The sequence below is a fragment of the Hyaena hyaena genome, unplaced genomic scaffold, assembly GCF_003009895.1.
Source record: "Hyaena hyaena isolate Hyena2069 unplaced genomic scaffold, ASM300989v1 scaffold_87, whole genome shotgun sequence".
NCBI lineage: Eukaryota > Metazoa > Chordata > Mammalia > Carnivora > Hyaenidae > Hyaena > Hyaena hyaena.
This window is the reverse complement of record NW_024080718.1, coordinates 634,250-652,325: the sequence shown is the minus strand read 5'-3', so window position 1 is coordinate 652,325 and position 18,076 is coordinate 634,250. Positions and strand designations below refer to the sequence as shown.

Below are 18,076 nucleotides of genomic sequence, written 5' to 3'. Positions count from 1 at the left end.
GGCTAAAGGTTAGTGAAAATAAAAATACAGGGGCGCCTGGGTGGCTTAGTCGGTTAAGCGTCCGACTTTCGCTTAGGTCATGATCTCGCGGTTCGTGTGTTCGAGCCCCGCGTCGGGGTCTGTGCTGACTGCCAGCTCAGAGCCTGGAGCCTGTTTCAGAGTCTGTGACTCCCTCTCTCTCTGACCCTCCCCTGCTCATGCTGTCTCTCTCTCTCTCCCCCTCCTAGAAATAAATAAAAAATATTAAACAAAATTTAAAAAAATAATAAAAAGAAAATAAAAATACAATTTTTTCCCATTCGATTTCAGATACCCCTGAAGTTTAAACTCTTGCTATCCTGTATACAGTAACACATCAAGCTGAATGCAGTTTGACATTTTTGGATCAAAATTTTGAACTACACAGTCAGATGTAATTAAATGGAAAGGAATCTGCTGGGACAGCTCTTACCTGAATTATCTCTGGAGCTACTTGCAAGGAAGGCAGGTATTCTTGTTGAAGATACTGAACACATTCTGGGCCCTGAAAATTAAGATAATTAGAACTCAATTACTTTCTTCCTTGATATTAAAATAGTGCATAAAAATAAATTAGAACAACACACGTATACTTCAAGCATAATATGGCATTGTGATTTAGAATATATAGTCTGGAGCCAGATTACTTTGGTTTGAGATCTGACTCTGGCAAATTTCTGGTAACTTGAGCAGGTGACTTAAGTTCTCTGAGCCTCAGTTTCCCCATCTGAAAAATGGAAGTTACTGTGAGGAATGGATGAGTTAAGAAATATAAAGCTTTTGAACAGCGCTTAGTGGGGTGCCTGGGTGGCTCAAGTGTTCAACTCTTGATTTTAGCTCAGGTCATGATGCCAGGGTTGTGGGATCGAGCCCGGTGTTGGGCTCCACAATGAGTGTAGAACCTGCTTAAGATTCTCTCTGTCTCTTTCTCTCTCTCTCTCTCTCATTCCCCCCCTTTCTCTCCTCACTCCCTCTGTCCTCTCTCCTGCTTGTGCTTTTCTTTAAAAAAAAACAAAAACAAAAAAAAAAAACCCAAAACTGTAACAAATCTATGTGTAAGATGAAAACGAAAGGGCATGGAGTACAAAGCTCACCCGTTTGAGATGAATTGTTTTCAAAGTCACCGCACACTCAGACAGAGCCTATGGAAAACAGGTTGAGAATTTGAATACAATTTTTGGTTAGTGATCCCACTTGTCTCTTTATTTCCCTGGCCACTGCTCATTAACAACTACTTCCAAACAAGGCACAAAGGAAGGAAGGTACCATCATATGGAACAAGTGGGCTGGATAGAAAAAGGAAAAATTACAAAATTGTTGTTTTAATGCAGTAAATCAAATGATGAAATCTAACTTTTACTAGGTTTTGGGGAAATGGTTAACGGACACAGCTTGAAATTAAGTATTTTGAAAATGAGACCTAAGGAAACTATCATTTGAGCAAGAGAAAGTTACTTTTAATGGTTAGGAAAAACAACATTAAGCGCAAAGTTAGAATGAAAGCAGTAGAAAACTAATTAACTTTATCAAGCTTTAAAGAATGTTTATATAATGTACCCTTTCACTGTCCTTGAAAGAGTCTTGTTTGTTAAAGTTGAAGGAGCTGGATTATATATACTAAACTTTAGTATCACGATTCAGTAAGAATCCACAAAAGGTCCAGAAGAGATCATCAACCTTTTAAAAGTGACTCCTACTTTGAAATAAAAAAAAAAAGGGGAGGGGTGGGATGGGGGCAGTGAGACTAATACAGTCAACCTGGCATTAAGGAAACTGAGAGGGTACACGAGATGTACACAAGGTGAGCAAAGATTCCTAGGTGCTTACCAATACTGTTTGTGCATCTGCCAGGTCAAAGGTCTGTTTTAAAGGTGCCAGGAAACAGGCGGGGACAATGTGCTTATAAACAAAATCAGCAAATCCCACTGGTCCATCTTTACCTCCTGTCAAGAAAGGTCAAATGTTCATCTTGCATTAAAAGAAAGTCAACTAATTATCATGAGATTCGGAAAGTTAACTCCCAGCTCTTGTCCATGTTAGAGCTAGGGTTCCACTTCATCTCGAAGAGTCTTAGGAAACAGGTTGGGGAATGAAGTGTTTTTGTTTTTGTTTGCTTTAATCATCTTACCCCAGAGTTCTACCAACTTGGAGAGAATGATAAAACACGTTTTCTGTGCAATTGGATCTGGATATTCGACTGCTCCTTGGATAACAGTAACCAGTACCCGTTCTACATTCTCTGCACCTGAAGAGAAACAAAAACTTGAGTCTAATTTTAAAAAGACCTAGAAAGGCAACCTGAAGCTCTTACTTCGTATAGTAGAACAAGATAAAAGCACTTACAGAATTGGTAAGATCCCTCAATTTTTATTAGCTTGACTAAATTTTAAGCATAAAACATTGAAAAGTAATTATTCTCTTGTTTCTTGACCTCTGCATTTCTTATACAGCAAAATTCTCCATGTTGATCAATATAGTCCCATTTATTTTTAATTTGAAAATGGCTAACTGGCTAGTGAGACTCAATAGTCAGGTAAAGGCAGTCAAGTTGCCATGATGCTATTTATACTACAAAAGAACCAATTAAAGAACACTGCCCTAGGGGGTGTCTGGGTGGCTCAGTTGGTTAAGCATCTGACTCTTGGTTTCAGCTCAGGTCATGATCTCACCGTTTTGGGGGTTTGAGACCCGTGTCAGGGTCTGTGCTGACAGTGTGGAGTCTGAATTGGATTCTCTCCTCCCTCTCTCTGTCCTCTTCCCCCATGCTGTCTCTCAAATAAATAAACTTAAAGAAATAAAAAGAATAAAACCATAAATCTTAAAAAAGAGAAAAGAATACTGCCCTAAGAAAAAGGGAACTGAATACAAATTAATTTTAAGGTCCTCTACATGAAATTCATTTTCACCTTGATAATAATAATGAACTGTCAACCAGGAACCACCTTAGAAGTTTGGTATTTACTTCAACCAGCTCTTATACTGCCATGCAGCTGTGACAAGGCCTTGGGCAGACAATCTCAGCACCCCCACCTTGATTTGCTATGACTTCGCTCATTCCACTGCCTGTGACTGTTTGCAGGAAAGCAAAGTAACTCCTTCGTAACATTTGCTTCTCTAAAGCAGCAGACTGGTCATTTTCTTCTGCTGGTCGGAGCAACACTTCAAAAATTGCATGAAGTAGAGGCATGAACATTTGCTGTAAAAATGGAGATACCTGTATCTGAAGATAGAAAACAACTATTACTGCTTCAGTTATGAGTAAGATGATTAGTATGAAACTTATAAAAAACAGGTTTTACATAAAGCCTTTATCCAGAACTTCTATTTAATGTATTTACATAATTCCGTTAGCAAGTATCAATGTTAAGACAAAAAACTACATTAAACCTATGCATTACTGAAATCTTCAAAAATTGTTAATTCATTTCCCACAGCTCAAGATTCAGGTTAAAATGATAGGGACTCAGACGTATTTCATCATCAAATATCTCCATGGAATATATTCAAATTTAAATTCTCAAAAAATGAATTCTATTTTGCTAAATTTTCAGTGGAATTTATATGACTGAGCTTTCAAGGCTTTACATGGTTTTTGTCAAATTCCTTAACTTCTTTGTCTCAATTTCTTCATCTATAAAACACAGTCATCTCTGGGCCTATTAGGATTGAATGAATCAATGTACAAAAAAAAGGCTTAGAGCAGATTTTGAACACAGAAAGCACCATGTGTTAATCCTACTTGGGTACCCAAGTTACAATGCTTTTTATTCACCTCTAGACCCTTAGTACTCAACATTGTTTTTATTTGCTCTTCTAAAAGAGTAGACTAATAGTTTTCTTCTGCAAAGAGCAGAAAAAGTTTGTTTTTTATTAAAACATTTATTAAACATGTCGTATGTGTCAGGCAGTGTGCTAGACAGGGGGTGACAACAATACCTTTGGTCCATGTCCTAAAGTGACTTGTATTAAAAAACAACAACAAAAAAAAAACAAGCCAAGCGACAAATGCCAAAATGTGTCTAATTTGTAAATCAGGAGAATCTCTGAACTATGATGGTCTGCGGTACCTTAAATTTGGCTGTAATCTGGTTGATAAGAGGAATGAACTCCTGGAGGTCTTTTGCTTCACAATCTTTGAGCATGTGTTCCGAGGCAGATGGGATGAATGGAAGAACTTCTTCCTCTAAGCAAATAATCATGCGATGAAGGAAAGTCCGAACTCCACTTCTGAGAATATCCTTTTGTAAGGGGCAACTGAGAGCCGGCAAGAAGGTCTGTAAACAGTCCAGATAAACTTCGGAACAGCCACATTGTTTCACAGTCTGCTTGTTGCTGAAAGCTTTGCTGGTTCGACTACATAAGAAATATCAAGAACTAGTTTTAGCTTTATTCTTCAGAAGTTTTATGGAGTAATTAAAAATAATGCAAAATAAATTACACAACTGACAGAACTAAGAAGCCAATTAGTTTTCTTTTTTCTTTGAAGTTTATTTGAGAGAGAACAAGTGAGCAAATGGGAGGGGCAGAGAGAGAGGAAGAGAGAGAATACCAAGCAGGTTCTATGCTGTCAGCACAAGCCCAGTGTGGGGCTTGAACACACAAACTGCGAGATCATGACCTGAGAAGAAACCAAGAGCTGGACACTCAACCAACTGAGCCACCCAGGTGCCTCGCCAATTATTTAGTTTCTAGGTCACATTTGCTTCCATCTTCAGCTAATATAGTTATTTATATACAATCGCTTCTAGTTACCTTTACAGAATAAGCTCAGATTAAAGGAATGACAGGTCATTAATATAAACCTTCTGATGAGAATCTACCTAAACGTTTTACTGAAATCCTGATAAAGTATGCAGAAAAGGGGGGAAAATACAATTACTATGACTAGGCTGTATTAGACAATCTACAGATTACTGATTTATATTTAGAAAACAATCTTTAGAATCAAGTTATAATTCCTAACATTAGCCTTTACACTCAAGTATTCTATAGAGCAATTTCTCAGTGTAGCTCCCAATTAGCAATCACTCCAACTTTCATACTGTTACTGTCTGCCAATAAAATGTATGGGCAGAGAGGGGAAAAAAAAGGCAGCATTGGTCTTCAGGACACAATGCAAGAGCTTAACAGAAGCCTCAAGGCTTCATCGTTAAGTACCAAGACTGATCCCAGGGGTGCCTGAGTGGCTCAATTTGGTTTAAGTACCTAGAATGATCTGAACCATCTCGATATGTCATTGGTATATAAACTCTTCAGTTAAACCCCTAAATACACAATCATATAAACTCTTCAGTTAATCCCCCTAAATACACAATCAATTTATACCAAAGAAGTCAGACAAGATAAAGATCTAGATAGTTATCAAACTAAAAATACAGACTGTCATGTGACCTATTCCCTTCTTTAGCTAAACCTTCTAACTTACTGGATATAGAGAAGAAAAGTTCAGATAATTTTCTGGACAATCCAGTTTTCAAAACATGGGTATGTGTGCCCAATTATTTTGTATGTGTGCGTATGCACCCAATGCTAAAAGATCCAAGTAAATGGGTCTTCATGTATGTTCTGTGTGTTCACACTCACTTTACAATTTTAATTGCAATCACACTCACCTGGCAAATCCAACAGCATGGTTGAGACAGTCTGCTAGTGATGCCTGCCTTTCTTCATCTTGTGCCAGCATCAATTTTTCTAACAGAATTTTAAACTTCTCCATTAATGGGGTCAACAAATTTCTCATTAATGCTTGTTTCCGTTCAGCAGGATATTCACTATTAACAATCAGCACTCCAGCTGTCTCATAAATAAAGAGTTGATCATCGCTGCTCAACAAAGACTGGTAACCATTCTCCTAGAAAGAAATTTAATCCTATTGGTGATCATCATTGTTCAGTCCCTCTCATTTAAGTAGAATTAGTGTGATAGGGCCAGAAGATATCATCTGTCACATCAACTCATTACTAAAAAGTAGATCAAGTTCTTATAAAATACAAATTTCTCCCAGTACCACATAATGGAAAGAGAATGGAATTTGAGGCCAAAAGGTCATGGGTCTAATTCTATCCTTGATAAAACAGTAAATTGTCATATAGGTTAATTATTAGTGAGCCTTCTAACTTGTTCTCTTTTGAGAACAGTCTTATTTGTAAAACTGTTATGAGGCTAAAATTGAGATGTACAATGGTGTTCTGAATGTTAGTACAAAGGTCACACAGGTAAATATTTTGAAGGGTATTTAAGAATTGAGTAACAATAAAAACACACAATAAACACACACACACACACACAAACACACCAGTTGTTACTTTAGAATGTATGAAAATAAGACTGCATATAAAAGAAGTAGCTCCCCTTCAAGCACAAGTATATATCCCATACACTGGTCAATTCTTATTAATGACTTTTATTATTTTTTACATTTATGCATGGAGAAAGACCAAAAGGAGGGTGAAAATATCAGAGTGCCTTCTAGATCCAACACTAAAGCTCCCCGTTAAAAATTACATGGAGCACCTGGGTAGCTCAGTTGGTTGAGCATCCAACTTTGACTCAGATTGCGACCTCACAGTTTACGAGTCTGAGCCCTGCATCACGCTCACTGCTGTTAGTGCAGAGCTCGCTTTGGATCTTCTGTCCCCGTTACCTAATCTTCCTCCCTTCATGCTCTCTCTCTCAGAAATAAATACTTAAAATAATTAGTTAAAGGTACTTAAAAATGGGTACTCACGACCCTACTAAGCAAGCAACAGTCAGTAAAATCTGTTGATTTTTATACTGAATCTGAACGAAGACTTTTTATATACTAAAAAGGGATTATGGGTATAATTTAAGTCGTTTATATGAACAGCATAAAAAACATGAAAGATTTCTAGTATGTACAAGATAATATTGGTGAATATTGGACTTGCTGAATGCCTAAGTCTAAAAGGTCACTGTGAGCTGTCAAGGAAAACTGGCATTAATTAGGTGAAGTACTGGGGAGCCTGAGTGCCTCAGTTGGTTGGGCATCCGACTTTGGCTCAAGTCATGATCTCATGGTTCATGGGTTCGAGCCTCACACTGGGCTCTGTGCTGACAGTGAGCTCAGAGCTTGGAGCCTGTTGTGGATTCTGTGTTTTCCTCTCTCTCTCTCTGACCCTCCCCTGTTCGTGCTGTCTCTCTCTGACTCTCAAAAATAAATTTAAAAAATTAAAAAAATTAGGTGAGGAACTTTCACTTATAGGTTTTTGTAACATGTCAAAATAATTTAACCATATAATTCACTAGCAATCTTTCATTCAGTGAAATTATGTAATCACTGAACTCTAAATTCTGATATTCAATTAAAAGCACAAAAGTTACTATTTTATGTTTAACACTTCTCAAGTGGACATTTTAGTAGGAACTTTTATCAAAACGAAAAAAAATCAGTCAATGTCAGTATACAAAAACATTTAGAGGTCAAAATATACTTACAAAGTATTTCAATTTAAATCTTTCTCGTGAAATGAACACCAAAATATCAACCAGCATTTAGACATTCTTAGTCAAAGCCTTAAATCATCCCCCAAAAAAAGTCAATCTACTGGCAGCAGTCACTTAAAATGGCTAATATGATCATGTACTAAGTAGGAAATAATTTAGAAATTAAATTTTTCCTTTTCCATAAAATACTTCCATTTAGGAGAACAGACCATATCTCATTCTGCCAAATTTATCAATCAACTCCTGATTCTTTCTATCACTATTTTATTAATTCTAGTACTATGTTTTGTTTACTATCCCCAACAGAATTTTGGTAAACAGAATTAACTAACCCTTGCACACACCCTCCTCATCTGGGCTGCCCTGATCCTCCATTAAGAAAACTGCCTACATTAAAGGCTAAAGGCATGTGTGGCTTCAGTATTTGGAGAGAATCTGTAATTTGGAAACATAGATACTTACAGGTGGAGAAAGCTCTAATAAATCTTGTATCCTATTCAGAATATCCTCAATGAAAGGATTCATTTGTTTACTGAAAGAAGGCCAAAAAAAGGGTCACAATTATGTAAACAATAGTGCTCAAAATACCAAATCCCCCTTAATAAAGGGCAGAACTAAAAAAAAAAAAAGTTCAGTTCTAAGCTAGTCAGATGTAATCATTAAGACTAGCTATGATTTTTTAAAAATTACAACCTTGCAAGCCTAAGCATGAGTAGTTTTCATACCAAAAAAAAAAAAACCAATACAAAACAGACTAGGTTAGAAAATTTATTTTTAAGAAGAAGAAATATATTCTTTAGAATTTCAAAGAAGCCATACAGTTATAACAACAATAAAATTGTTGGTTAAATAAATAACTGATGCCGTTACTGGGATGCCTGGGTGGCTCAGTTGGTTAAGCTATCGACTTTGGCTCAGGTCATGATCTCAGTCTGCAGGTTTGAGCCCCATGTTGGGCTCTGTACTGACAACTCAGAACCTGGAGCCTGCTTTGGAATTCTGTCTCCCTCTCTCTCTTTCTCAATCCCCCTCCCTTGCTCATGCTCTGTCTCTCTCTCTCTCTCTCTCTCTCAAAAGTGAAAAACTTAAATAACTAAGGTCATTAGTGATGACAGCTGCCCTATGTAAGAGTATGCTTTGTTTGCAAAGTACCTGGGGCTAATGAATAGTAAGTGAAGTCATAATATTAATGATACCAAAAAAGAATATCTGATTAAAAAAAAAAAAAAAAAAAAGCCGGGGCATCTGGGTGGCTTAGTCGGTTGAGCATCCCACCCACTTCAGCTCATGTCATGATCTCATGGTTTGTGCATTCAAGCCCTGTGCTGGGATCTGTGTTGACAGCTCGGAGCCTGGAGCCTATTTTGGATTCTGTGTCTCCCTGTCTCTCTGCCCCCACCCCCCCGCCAAAATGAACATTAAAGAAAAAAAAGCCTTAGAACAAAAAGAACCAAATCTACCATAGGTTTTTAGAAAATAATTTATAGGTCTTATTTAATAATCTTAAAAACAAGAAGGACACACAACAGCATATATTTCGTACTTACTTTAGAGACTTGACAAATCTGGAAAACAGGTATGCAGCTCTGCTCCGCACTTTGGCACTAGAATGCCGCAGACCCCTATGGTCTAAGAAGGCCATCTAGGGAAACAGAGACACTTTTACTATTTCTGCACTTACTTATGGCTTTTATTGTTATTGTCACAATACAGGTTTGTTCCCATCAAATTTTATTTCTTAGCTCCCGGAAGGCAGGAACCCGGTATATTTAACAAATAATCCTTGAGGACAGCAATAGGCCCTGGCGGACTTTAGATGACTGATTAAGCCAGAAACTGTCCATTCTAAAGAAATAGAGGAAGGGTTGGTTTTAGTGTATTCAAGCGTTTCTGAGAACTTTTGGCTCTAGGAAAGTTATAAAAATAAAATACTGATTATTAGCTGAAATACATGGAACCCCCCCTCCCCAAGATATATACTTACTAGGACACATGGAATGTGTTGAGGTTCAACTGTGAAAAACTTTTCATATCTAACAACAGTTTCGAAGAACTCCAATGTCACAGATGTGTGCTGATAGGAACTAACTCCTGATGTTACCAACTGGAGCAGAAAAAAGTTAAGACATCTGTCCTTATTCATTGTAACATCAAAATGCCCCACTATTAACAGATGCTAATTTAATGAACTCCCATTAGCTTACAGTGAAAACAGAAAATTATGTTGAAAATAAATGATCTGTAGTATACTTACAGTTCGCATCATATCCTGCAAAGCACTAGCTTTTGAAACATCACCTGAGAAGTGAGCACCATGAGATACTGGAAGAGCTTCTGCCAACATATACAGCAGTCTTATTGCTACTTCAACTTCCATAAAACGTGTAGTCTGCCAGTTCCTACCATGAGAAAATATGCACATGACATCTGCACATGAACATGCTATACACCAACAAAGCCTCTTTAATTATTAAGAACTCAAGCAATGGCTAATTTTAGCAGTCAACAAAATTTACATCACAGAACTAGAAATGACTGATATGATACATTTCATAGTTTACGTTCCAAAAGCAGTGCTTCCCCACTAGAATCATCAGAAATGGAGAGGACAACAACATGGACGAAGCTGGAGAGTATAATGCTAAGTGAAATAAGCCGGTCAGAGAAAGCCCTATGATTTCACTCATATTTCAAATTTAAGAAACAAAACAGACAGTGGAAAAAGAAAGACAAAGCAAAAACACAAAAGAGAACTACAGAGTAACTGATGGTTACAGGGGCAGGGAGGATGGGTGAAATAGGTGAAGGGGATTAAGAGTACACTTATGGTGATGAGCAACAAGTAATGTGTAGAACTGAATCACTATAACGTACACCTGAAACAAATATAACGCTGTAGGTCATCTATGGTGGGATTAAAAAAATATAACTGGAGAGAAATGCATTGCTTCAGATATACACATAAGATCTTGATAAATAGCAAAGATTGATAGATTACGTGACTCATGCATTGTACACCATTATCACAGAGATAAGGAAAGAGGTAGACTACTAACAAAAACAGTCATACACTTACTGCAGTGTAGAACTAAAAACTCTGCGAACAGAAGCTAGCAGGAGCTCTGGTGAAACTTGAGCAAGCCTGTCCAACAACAACTTCAGTTGTTTTCTGTATTCTACAAACATGGCTTCATCTTCACCCTAAGACAGATTTTTAAATTCTCATTTTAAAACTTAAAAGACCTTAAAATTCATGGAAATGGTTCCTGCTCATATAGTTTTCTGCATTTGTAAATTTAATATGTACTTTTATTTTTTAACATTTATTTATATAGGAAACATTATTATCCTCCCCTGCTCACAACAAGTAGCCTTTCCTCCCCTGCTTACAAGTATTTCTGAACACAGCCCTAGCCCTCAAAAGCCTAGAGTCTGAATATATAAACAGTATATGGAGGAGGTTAAGGACAAGAACCTAGAGACAGAATGGGGTCACATTGGGCTTCATGAGAGCTTCACCACCTTATTCATACTCCTTGTATCTTGTAATATTCTATAAATAAAGATATTGTATGTAACAGGCTTTGTAGTTCTTAAGTCCGCAATTTGTAGGTTATCATCACCATAACCTTTTTATAGTCCAAAGTATTTGAATGTCTCAGGTGGGGAATTGAACACTTAGCACACTGCAAACTAGCATAAACCATGCTTGAGTTGATAGAAAGCACCTGACGACCCTTGTGTGTAAAATGACTCACTGGCAAGCCTGGACAAGACCTGTAGCTAGGATAAGTCTAGAGAGTTAAGTGCCTCTTTCCCACTTGCCTACACTTATGATCTGAGGTCCACTGACAAGGCCTCAACTCATCACTTCTATTAAATGCAAAGTGAGATATGATCACCAATGATACTGTCAATATTTTATAAAGTTCATTGCTACAAAGTGTTTTAAAAAGGGACAAAATACCAAAAAGGCATTTGTTGAAGGTATTATGAAGGATTATGAGGCTTCTATTAATTTCACCTAAGGTTGAGGTCAATATAAACAAGACTGTTAAAATACTTCTTTTATTTAAAGAACTCTGAAATAAGCAAAACTGAAAATGTTAATTTGAGGTAAGTAAATAATAAATTAAAACTGATTTTTTCCCAATGCAAAATTCTTACCTCATTTTCAAAGTTATATTCTTCATCGTAAGTCAGTTTTTTCATAACGGCCAACATGATTGCCTAAAATTAAGAACAAAATATCATTTGTCAGTTTCTTTTAATTTGATATACTTTCAAGTTAAACTGTATTTCAAGACAACTGCAGTCACAAATTCTGGTATCAGTTTATAAGAAGCAAAAATAAGTCAATTACCTCTACATTAGCTTTTTGCTGCTCCGAAAGCACTGTAAGCTGTTAAAAAGGAAGCAATAATTCATTAAGTTTCCTAAAGTTGTACTTATCAAAATATTTTTCTCATCAATTAAGACCTTTTAAAACATGCACACAACTTCTGTGGAAGGCAGTTTGGTAGTATCTTTCTAAAAATGTACATAAGATCTAGCAATTCCATTTCTAGTAAATAACTTGAAATGCAGATGAATTTCAACTTTAAGGATATTTATAATGTATTCAGCAAAGAAGTTTATAGGATAGAAAAGTATGGTCTTTACATGCTGTGAAACAAGGGAAAAAAAAATGCTAGAAACCCATTAAGAGACACACTGTGGAATTATCAGTAGTCATTTTAACTTTCTTCACTTCCTTTCCGTTACCTAAATGATCTTACGGTATGTATGCAGACATGTTACAATTCTTTTTCTTTTTTTTTTTTTTTACAAAGAGTTTATTGTCAAATTAGTTTCAGACATATTACATTTCTAACAATGCAGAAGCTAAACTCAGTTTGGAAAAAAATCATTTTAAGCTGGACTTAAATGGATTTTCAACTAATCAAATGTAAATAAAATAGCAATGTTTTTCCTATCTAATGACAAAATGAGAAGTCATTAATTTGTTCTTAATAAATCTACCCTGCTGTGTGATTTTAAAAAATATTTATTTTATTTATTTTGAGTGATAGAGAGAAAAAGAGAGGCAGAGAAAGAATACCAAGCAGGTTCTGCATTGTTAGAGCAGAGATGTGCGGTTTGATCTCAGGAACCGTGAAATCATGTCCAACTGATATAAAGAGTTGTATGCTTAATCACTGACCCACTACACACCCCAGGGCATATAGGCTTTTAAAAATTATTAACTTCTTGGGAAGCCTGGGTGGCTCAGCTGGTTAAGCGTTTGACTCTTGATTTCAGCTCAGGTCATGATCTCATGGTTCGGTTTGTGAGTTCTAGCCCCTTGACAGTGTGGAGACTGCTTGGGATTCTCTCTCTCTCCCTCTGTTTCTACCCCTGCCCTGCTCATGCTCTCTCAAAATAAACAAATTAAAAAAATCTTCAAAACATAAAATCAGTAACTTTGGAGCACCTGGGTGGCTCAGCAGATTGGGTGTCTGGACTCTTGATTTCAGCTCAGGTCATAATCTCATTTGTGGGATCGAGCCCCATGTCTTGGGCTCTGCGCTGACAGCATGGAGCCTGCTTAGGATTCTCTCCCTCTCTCTACCCTCTCTTACTTTCTATCAAAAACAAATAGGGGCGCCTGAGTGGCTGTCAGTTAAGCGTCCAACTTCCACTCTGGTCATGATTTCACGGTTTGTGAGTTTGAGTCCTGCATCGGGCCCTGTGCTGACAGCTCAGAGTCTGGAGCCTGCTTCAGATTCTGTGTCTCCTCCTCTCTCTCTGCCCCTTGTTGCACCTGTGCACTCACTCTCTCTCAAAAATAAACATTAAAAGAAACAAACAAAAATAAATAAATGGCTACGACCCTTAATATGGAGACTATTAACTATCTACATTTTAAGTCCTTATGGAAACAACTCTGTAAGGAGAAATTTTTAATTGTAAAAAATTATTTATAAGAAATAATGTATATGTAGTTAAATTAATGAATGATGTTTAACAAAATTTCTACTACGTTTAAAACCAAACACAGGGGCACCTGGGTGGCTCAGTCAGGTTAAGTGTCCAACTCGTTGCTCAGCTCAGGTCTTGATCTCAGGTTCATGAGTTCAAGCCCCGAGTTGGGCTCCATGCTTAGCATGGAGCCTACTTAAAAACAAACACACACAGATTCAAAAATGAAAAAACAACGTAAACCTACAGCTAACTTGGGAGCTTGTTAAAGTCTAGCGAATCTTAGATTCCAGCCATTCTCATTTTCCGGCTAAATAGTTGGGGGAAAAAAAGATGGAAATACTAACAGTAAATGTAGCTAGCTAGTAGAATTACGGGTATTTTCTTCTTTTCATTTTTCCTGTATTTTCCCATTCTCTGTGACTCTTCTATATTATCTACTGGACAAAAAGATTAAAACAAGGACTTACCTGTTTCAAAATATGAAGGTAATCATAACAAAATCCAATAATGTTAGAAGAGATGTCATCATCCTCATGAATTAGTAGCTGCAGCATCAGCGCCACTTTTGTTTCAATAGCTTGTAGTGCCTCCTGAGCATTCTTGATATCCCCATTCTTAATTAATTTGGTCCAACTAACTATCAAGGACTGTCCCATTCCATTTACCAGTTTAGAAAATCTGGCCAGGAAGTCAACATCTTCTTCCTACAAACAATAAAAGGAGACCTCAACTTAAAACTCCCCACCTAAGAGTAAGAAGAAAAACTCTAAACTTTAGCATGAATCAAGTGCCCAACTATTCAATTTTATTTTTTTATTTTTACTTTTTTAAATAGTTTATTGTCAAGTTGGTTTCCATATAACACCCAGTGCTCATCCTAACAAATGCATTCCTCTGTGCCCATCACCCCCCTTCCCCGCTCTCCAACCCCCATCAGACCTCAGTTTGTTCTCAGCATTCAGTCTCTCATGGTTTGTCTCCCTCCTTCTCCCCGACTATTTTTCCCCTTCTTCTCCCCCATGGTCCTCCGTTAAGTTCCTCCTAATCCACCTATATGTGCAAACATATGATATTTGTCCTTCTCTGCCTGACTTATTTTGCTCAGCATAACACCCTCAAGGTCCATCCACGTTGCTACACATGGCCAGATTTCATTGTTTCTCATTGCCAGTAGCATTCCATGGTATAGATAAACCACATCTTCTTGATCTATTCGTCCGTTGATGGACACTTAGGCTCTTTCCACTACAACTCTATTTTAAACTAACAGAAATTTAACTGTTCTACTACCTTGACTGGAAAAATCATTAGAATTTGAATTCTTCTACTCTTATCTACTTGTACTCTTTCAAGCAATTCTCTTTAATGGTTATATGCCTATAGATATTGACAACTTTATAAAAGCTTAAAAAAAGAGATCTGTGGTTTCAAAACCTTCTTCTATCTAAACTGCTTTAGTAAATATGCTGTAATAGTCAATGTCATACTACAGTATAACAATTTATAACAGTCCTTTCTCAAACCATTTAATTTGAGCCTTAACTATGCTGCAAAGAGATAGAACTGCCATTACAACCACCTGCCGAACGTCATACCAGTGTTAGAGTCAGAACTTAAACTTCAGATTACTTTCAGTAATTATCCTGATGATGTTCACCTATAGAGATTTTATACCTTCATCATTTTAGGTCTTTTACCACAGACTAAATAACACATTTATTAGCAATGTAAGAAAACACTACTATTCTTCTGTCAGCAAGGATGACACTAGAACTGTACTACTAACATATCAGCAATTCAAAGATTTCTTAGTAATTTTTTATACTGCCACAAGCAAAATAGAAAACTTCATAGGGCGCCTGGGTGGCTTAGTCAGTTGATCTCTCAGTTGAGTCAGTCCAGTTTTGGCTCAGGTCATGATCTCGCAGTTTGTGAGTTTGAGCCCCACACTGGGCTCTCTGCTGTCAGCACAGAGCCTGCTTTGTATCCTCTGTTTCCCTCTCTCTGCCCCTCCCCGACTGGCAATCTCTCAAAAATAAAAATAAAACATAAAAAATTCTTAGGAGCGCCTGGGTGGCTCAGTCGCTTAAGCATCTGACTTCAGCTCAGGTCATGAACTCGCAGTTCTTGCAGTTTGTGAGTTTGAGCCCCAGTTTGAGCCCCACGTTGGGCGTGGTGACAGCTCAGAGCCTGAAGCCTGCTTCAGATTCTGTGTCTCCTTGCTCTTACCCTCCCCTATTCATGCTATGTCTCTCTCAAAAATAAACAAACATTAAAAAAAAATTTTTTTTAATCTTAGAAAAACCAAACTAACAAAACCCATCCATATACTGTTCCTAAATTACTTACTTGCCACACTCAGAGCCCTCAATCTGTTGGGGCTCCAACATAGCTCAAATGAAACAATTTAAAAGTATGGCAACAATGTAACATGTGACAACCCGGTATAGTTTTGGTCAAAGCCCACTGCCATGTATATAGTAAAATTCCTTGCTATTTAAAGGACAGACCAATGGTATCAGAATCAACTGGAAGTTTGTTAAAACTGCACAACTGCAGGTACCACCCCAGATCTTCGACTTTAAGAACTGGTATAATCTACTGTCCAAGGCAAATGCTACAGCTAACATGGTTTTCTGGATACAGTGTTTCCTTATTTATAATCTCAGGGAATGTTTACAACATTGGAGGAAAAAAAAGGAAAAAAGAAAGCATATTTAAATTAATTCCTGTCCCAGCCAGCTCGGAGCCTGGGGCCTGCTTCAGATTCTGTATCTCCCTCTCTCTCTGACCCTCCTCTGCTCACACACACTCTCTCTCTCAGAAATAATTAAATTAGTTCCTGTCCTACTTTGTTCTAACAATTTGCAAATTTTTTTTTCCTTTCCAATTGCTTTATTTGCCCTTTCCCCTCCCTCCCAACAATTTGCAAAGCTTAATACATAAATTTACTGACCTGGTCAATGCTGAAAAACCCAGCAGACTGTAATACTTGACACAAAGATTCTACTAGTTTCATTTTATCAACAGGATCCATTCCTTTATTTACAATTTCAAATAAACAGTCACATGCTTCTTCCCGTAGAACTTCTATTGACATATGACCTAGCAGCATATTTATAAACCTGGCAACAGGAGAATAACATTGTTACAACATTTCCAAACTCATGAGTTTTACATACTGTATTTCGTAGGTTTAAATCTTGATAATATAGGTATACTTACCTATCATTGGCTATAAGGGATAAGTCTATCCAAGAGACATAAGCCCCAACTACTTCAAGGCACTGACATGTCACTTCTGAATTAGTATACTGATAATTTTGTAAGATTTGGTACCATGATTCCACTAAGTTTGGAATGCACTGCTCCCTCATGGTATCTTTTATCAGAGTATTCCTACGAGCCTCCTAAACAAAACAAAACAAAACAAAACATCTTATGCACAGAGTAAATTACTGCACAAAATAATTTTTGACATTTGAATAAACACACTAATTTCCTAATTACCAAACTTCCAGACTTGTTAACACATTCCCTGACACTGTTTCCTATTTCTCAACTCTAAAATCATATCCTGTGATTCTTTTAATTTCCTTTTTCTGTTGCAGTCCACAGTACCAGATTTCTTATTAAACACAAACTATAGGAGTGCCAGGGTAGCTCAGTCAGTTGTCTACTTTGGCTCAGGTCATAATCTCACGGTTTGTGAGTTCAAGCCCTGCACTGGGCTCTGTGTGGATAGCTCAGAGCCTGGAGCCTGCTTCAGATTCTGTGACTCCCTCTCTGCCCCTCCCTGCTCATGCTGTCTCTCTCTCTCTCTCTCTCAAAAACAAACGTTAAAAATTTTTTTAAATAAAACCCCCCACAAACTATAAATAAACATTACTTAGAAAACCAAAGCATGTGCTAAAGGGTACTTCTTAATATACAAACATGATTATTTAACCTACTTAAGAGAGTGGAAATTTGTTTTAATTAAAAGAAAAATCTTTTTATTTGAGTACAGTTGACTTATGTTACATTAGTTTCAGGTATACAACATAGTGAGAACCAACATCTTTATACATTCTGCAAGAATGGTAGTAATTTAAAATGCATAATAACCTTTAGTTTTAAGTATGTCTGACATTATATAATGACCTTAAAATATTATACACATTTGAATCAAGCAATTTCTTTTTTTTTTTTTTTTTATGTTTTATTTATTTCTAGGAGAGAGAGAGAGAGACAGCATGAGCAGGGGAGGGTCAGAGAGAGAGGGAGTCACAGACNATTTGGTATTTGATAAATAAATGAATGAATAATAAAAAGTATCTCTAAATTTCCACTATTATAAGTAATGCTACAAGGAACATCCTTTTTCATAAATGCTAGTGCATTTATACAGTTTTTCTTATATTTATTATTGAGAAACAGAGACAGAGCACGAGTGGGGGAGGGGAGGAGAGAAGGGAGACACAGAATCGGAAGCAGGCTCCAGGCTCTGAGCTGGCAGTCAGCACAGAGCCCGACGTGGGGCTCGAACCCACGAACCGCGAGATCATGACCTAAGCGAAAGTCGGATGCTTAACCGACTAAGCCACCCAGGCGCCCCAAGCAATTTCTTTTTTTAATGTGTATTTATTTT

The 18,076-nt window shown here is 37.1% G+C and overlaps 1 protein-coding gene across 7 annotated transcripts in view; it reads right to left on the bottom strand.

The window, feature by feature from the left end:
* Window positions 1-18,076, bottom strand: part of XPOT (exportin for tRNA) — a 163,577-nt gene that overhangs the window by 5,928 nt on the left and 139,573 nt on the right. For all 7 annotated transcript variants that reach the window (XM_039234300.1, XM_039234301.1, XM_039234303.1 and 4 more), the window contains 17 exons: window positions 16,672-16,856; window positions 16,403-16,571; window positions 13,914-14,150; window positions 11,846-11,884; window positions 11,650-11,712; window positions 10,559-10,683; window positions 9,737-9,881; window positions 9,467-9,586; window positions 9,030-9,124; window positions 7,945-8,014; window positions 5,631-5,869; window positions 4,086-4,371; window positions 3,049-3,238; window positions 2,147-2,263; window positions 1,846-1,961; window positions 1,113-1,160; window positions 452-523 (listed from right to left, as the gene is read on the bottom strand). In XM_039234300.1, coding sequence (XP_039090231.1) covers window positions 452-523; window positions 1,113-1,160; window positions 1,846-1,961; window positions 2,147-2,263; window positions 3,049-3,238; window positions 4,086-4,371; window positions 5,631-5,869; window positions 7,945-8,014; window positions 9,030-9,124; window positions 9,467-9,586; window positions 9,737-9,881; window positions 10,559-10,683; window positions 11,650-11,712; window positions 11,846-11,884; window positions 13,914-14,150; window positions 16,403-16,571; window positions 16,672-16,856 — 2,316 coding nt within the window. The remainder of the gene's footprint in view (window positions 1-451; window positions 524-1,112; window positions 1,161-1,845; window positions 1,962-2,146; window positions 2,264-3,048; window positions 3,239-4,085; window positions 4,372-5,630; window positions 5,870-7,944; window positions 8,015-9,029; window positions 9,125-9,466; window positions 9,587-9,736; window positions 9,882-10,558; window positions 10,684-11,649; window positions 11,713-11,845; window positions 11,885-13,913; window positions 14,151-16,402; window positions 16,572-16,671; window positions 16,857-18,076) is intronic.